We start from the raw sequence: 2,500 nt of genomic DNA, 5'->3' as shown, positions 1-2,500 counted from the left end.
TAGCGAGACAACTGAGATAACAGATCCACTATATGGATTCCTTCTCTGTCTTTGTTGAACCCATACTGAGTTACCAGAGAACTGTTCATTTGGTTTGCGTGTTGTACAAAACACCACACTTGGCAAAATTTAAGGAAGACAGCTCACTTTGATTACGGCTCGACGGGCGACAGATTGTTGTCGAAGTCCATTACTCGTCGTTTCTAACATTCGACGGCCTGTCTTGCTCAGTATCCAATCCGCTTGCCATTATTGAGCTTCATAAGGGTACATTTTGTTCAAAGATCCACTAAAACGCCATTCGCGTTACATGACTTTCGACGTCATTGCCGGTTAAGGTAATCGTTCTACTGTGTCCACCAGAGAAATCTACGCATTTCCCACTACCCTCTCGATCCTAAGAAAATACGCATAGAAGGCTCTATGCACAAAGACACCACTTAGCAGGGGAGAGACAGGCAGGACTTTTACCGACACGGAAAAAAATTAAAAAAAAAAAAAAAAAACGAAAAATAAAAAAACGACGAAATTAAAGACAGATTCCGACTGGGTTGGCAACCCAGTAATGACGAAACGCTACACAGATTCTAGACTTGCCACAAGTCGACCTCACGATAATCCCAGGAGGAAATGTTTCGGCGAGCGAATCGTGATTTTTCGTACACGAAGTGGATGAGCGAGCGACGAAGTCGTGAGAGGTCGACATGTCTCGCTTGCAAGGTTTTCATTTGCGTCTCGCGCCAAAAAAGGGGATGACGTCATTCGCAAGCCCTGAACTTAATGGCGCAATCCGACGAAAACAGTCGAGCATGTTTGTTTCTACGAAATCGAAAGAGGAAATTTTCTTGACTTTGTGCTAAAGGTATCAGAAACAAAGATGAAATAAAAACGAAAGCTTATTTCAATCTCGAGTCGCCGCTTGGAAAGGAGATCTCCAGTGGTATTTTTTGGACCAACAATTGTGCCGCGATTTGTGCTGATAGAAACGAAAGACTAATTAAAGTCAATTGATTTCACTCATGGGTTGGTTGGAGAAGACACAAACAGATCTATGCAAGACAGATATTCTTGAATGGTCGCATATCTAGCATGTTTGAAATTCACGCCTCACTGCGTGTGGCAAAATTTGATTGACAACTCTATCCCCTGGGGTCCACGAGGACTACTCTGATTGGCCTAGCTCAGCGACCCGTTTTTGGGTCGCTAAATTGGCGCCAATCAAGTATGAAAAGTCCTTCGTTCCGCGCGTATCTAGACGAAGGACTTTTCGAAAGTCGACACAGATTCCAACTGGGTTTGTTATACTGGCAACCCAGTAAAAAGAACACAAATGGAATTGCACAATTCCGTTATTCTAAATTCACAACCAAATGGGTATTACAAATGTAGATGAAAAGTAGTTCGCCGGCATTTTCACGAGCCAAGTCGCTAACAAAAATCGCCACAGGTACCAGCCGGCATGCAATGCAGCAGCTGCTACTGTACAACCAAATCGACCTCCAAAAATCTATTTCCAGCAAAAATGAAACTTTAACTTAAGGCAAATACTGAAAATACACATGTACAACACAAATCTGGGGTGTTAAAAGTGTTACTCACATGTCGACGCCTTAGAAGTGTAAAGTTCTTCCACACAAGCAGTTTCAGCTGATCGAAGAACTTCATTGTAGTAGGCCCTGAATGCTTCCTTTAGAGGCTGCTATATTACTTCAAAGTACTGTGGGAGAATATAAAAAAATCCTCAGGCGTAAATGTCAAAGAAGACAATCAGAAAATAACACATGTCACAAAATTCTCCACCGGGAGTTCGAAACGCTGCGCACCTAATGATACGGAACACAACTGCAGGCAATTCACACGAAAGTCTATCTTTTCTCCATTAGAGCAACTACCCGGGTATTTTAGCTTTGGGATAGAGTATCTCAACACTTTGAGAATCTTTCTTGTATCTGGATGTAACACAGCAGAGAAATCCACAGAATCTAATGTTACAGTGACAACAGCGCCATTCACCACGCAAGAGGATGTTTGACAAATATTGCTCTCGCAGCAAAATGTAAGGTGGTTGAACTTGAGAGATTGTTTTGAAGATATGAAAAAATTTCTACAAGCTTCATAAAAGCCTATGTGTCTCTCGAAATCTTCAAATTTACAAGAAATACGATTACGTAAGACTTCAGTTGGATATCTCAAAAACCGATGAACAAAATGCCGGTTCATTTCCAAAACTTGACGATTTTCGGAGGTGAGATTCATTAAAATTAAGCGAACAGTTATCCTCGATTAACGACGGACAAGCTTGAAATATACGATTTGAAGTCAACAAACAATGTGAAAAATCTGCTAAATTATCAAGTGTTGTTATATCTTCCTATATTACACATGATTATGACAAAAATGGTACGATGATAAACTTGTTCCAAACCTGTAAAACCCTTTTTCCAACGAACCAGTGATGAAATTAATTACTGACTTTTTACAAGCACCCTCAACCTGTTCC

At 40.9% G+C, this 2,500-nt stretch overlaps 1 protein-coding gene and 1 long non-coding RNA gene across 4 annotated transcripts in view; one reads left to right on the top strand and one right to left on the bottom strand.

Moving 5' to 3' along the window:
• The window catches only part of LOC138023875 (uncharacterized), a 17,184-nt gene extending 16,409 nt beyond the window's left edge, over positions 1–775 (top strand). Inside the window, exon 3 of the long non-coding RNA XR_011126810.1 lies at positions 1–775. This exon is cut by the window's left edge and continues 2,463 nt beyond it. This is a non-coding gene — a long non-coding RNA (uncharacterized lncRNA).
• LOC138023871 (phospholipid-transporting ATPase ABCA1-like) overlaps positions 1–2,500 on the bottom strand; it is an 80,874-nt gene that overhangs the window by 78,257 nt on the left and 117 nt on the right. For all 3 annotated transcript variants that reach the window (XM_068870956.1, XM_068870954.1, XM_068870955.1), the window contains exons 1-2: positions 2,426–2,500; positions 1,600–1,717 (exon numbers count right to left, since the gene is read on the bottom strand). The exon at positions 2,426–2,500 is cut by the window's right edge. In XM_068870956.1, coding sequence (XP_068727057.1) covers positions 1,600–1,665 — 66 coding nt within the window. In that variant the 5' untranslated portion in view covers positions 1,666–1,717; positions 2,426–2,500. The remainder of the gene's footprint in view (positions 1–1,599; positions 1,718–2,425) is intronic.

This window comes from Montipora capricornis, chromosome 11 (assembly GCF_036669925.1).
Source record: "Montipora capricornis isolate CH-2021 chromosome 11, ASM3666992v2, whole genome shotgun sequence".
NCBI lineage: Eukaryota > Metazoa > Cnidaria > Anthozoa > Scleractinia > Acroporidae > Montipora > Montipora capricornis.
This window is presented reverse-complemented; position numbering and strand designations above follow the sequence as displayed.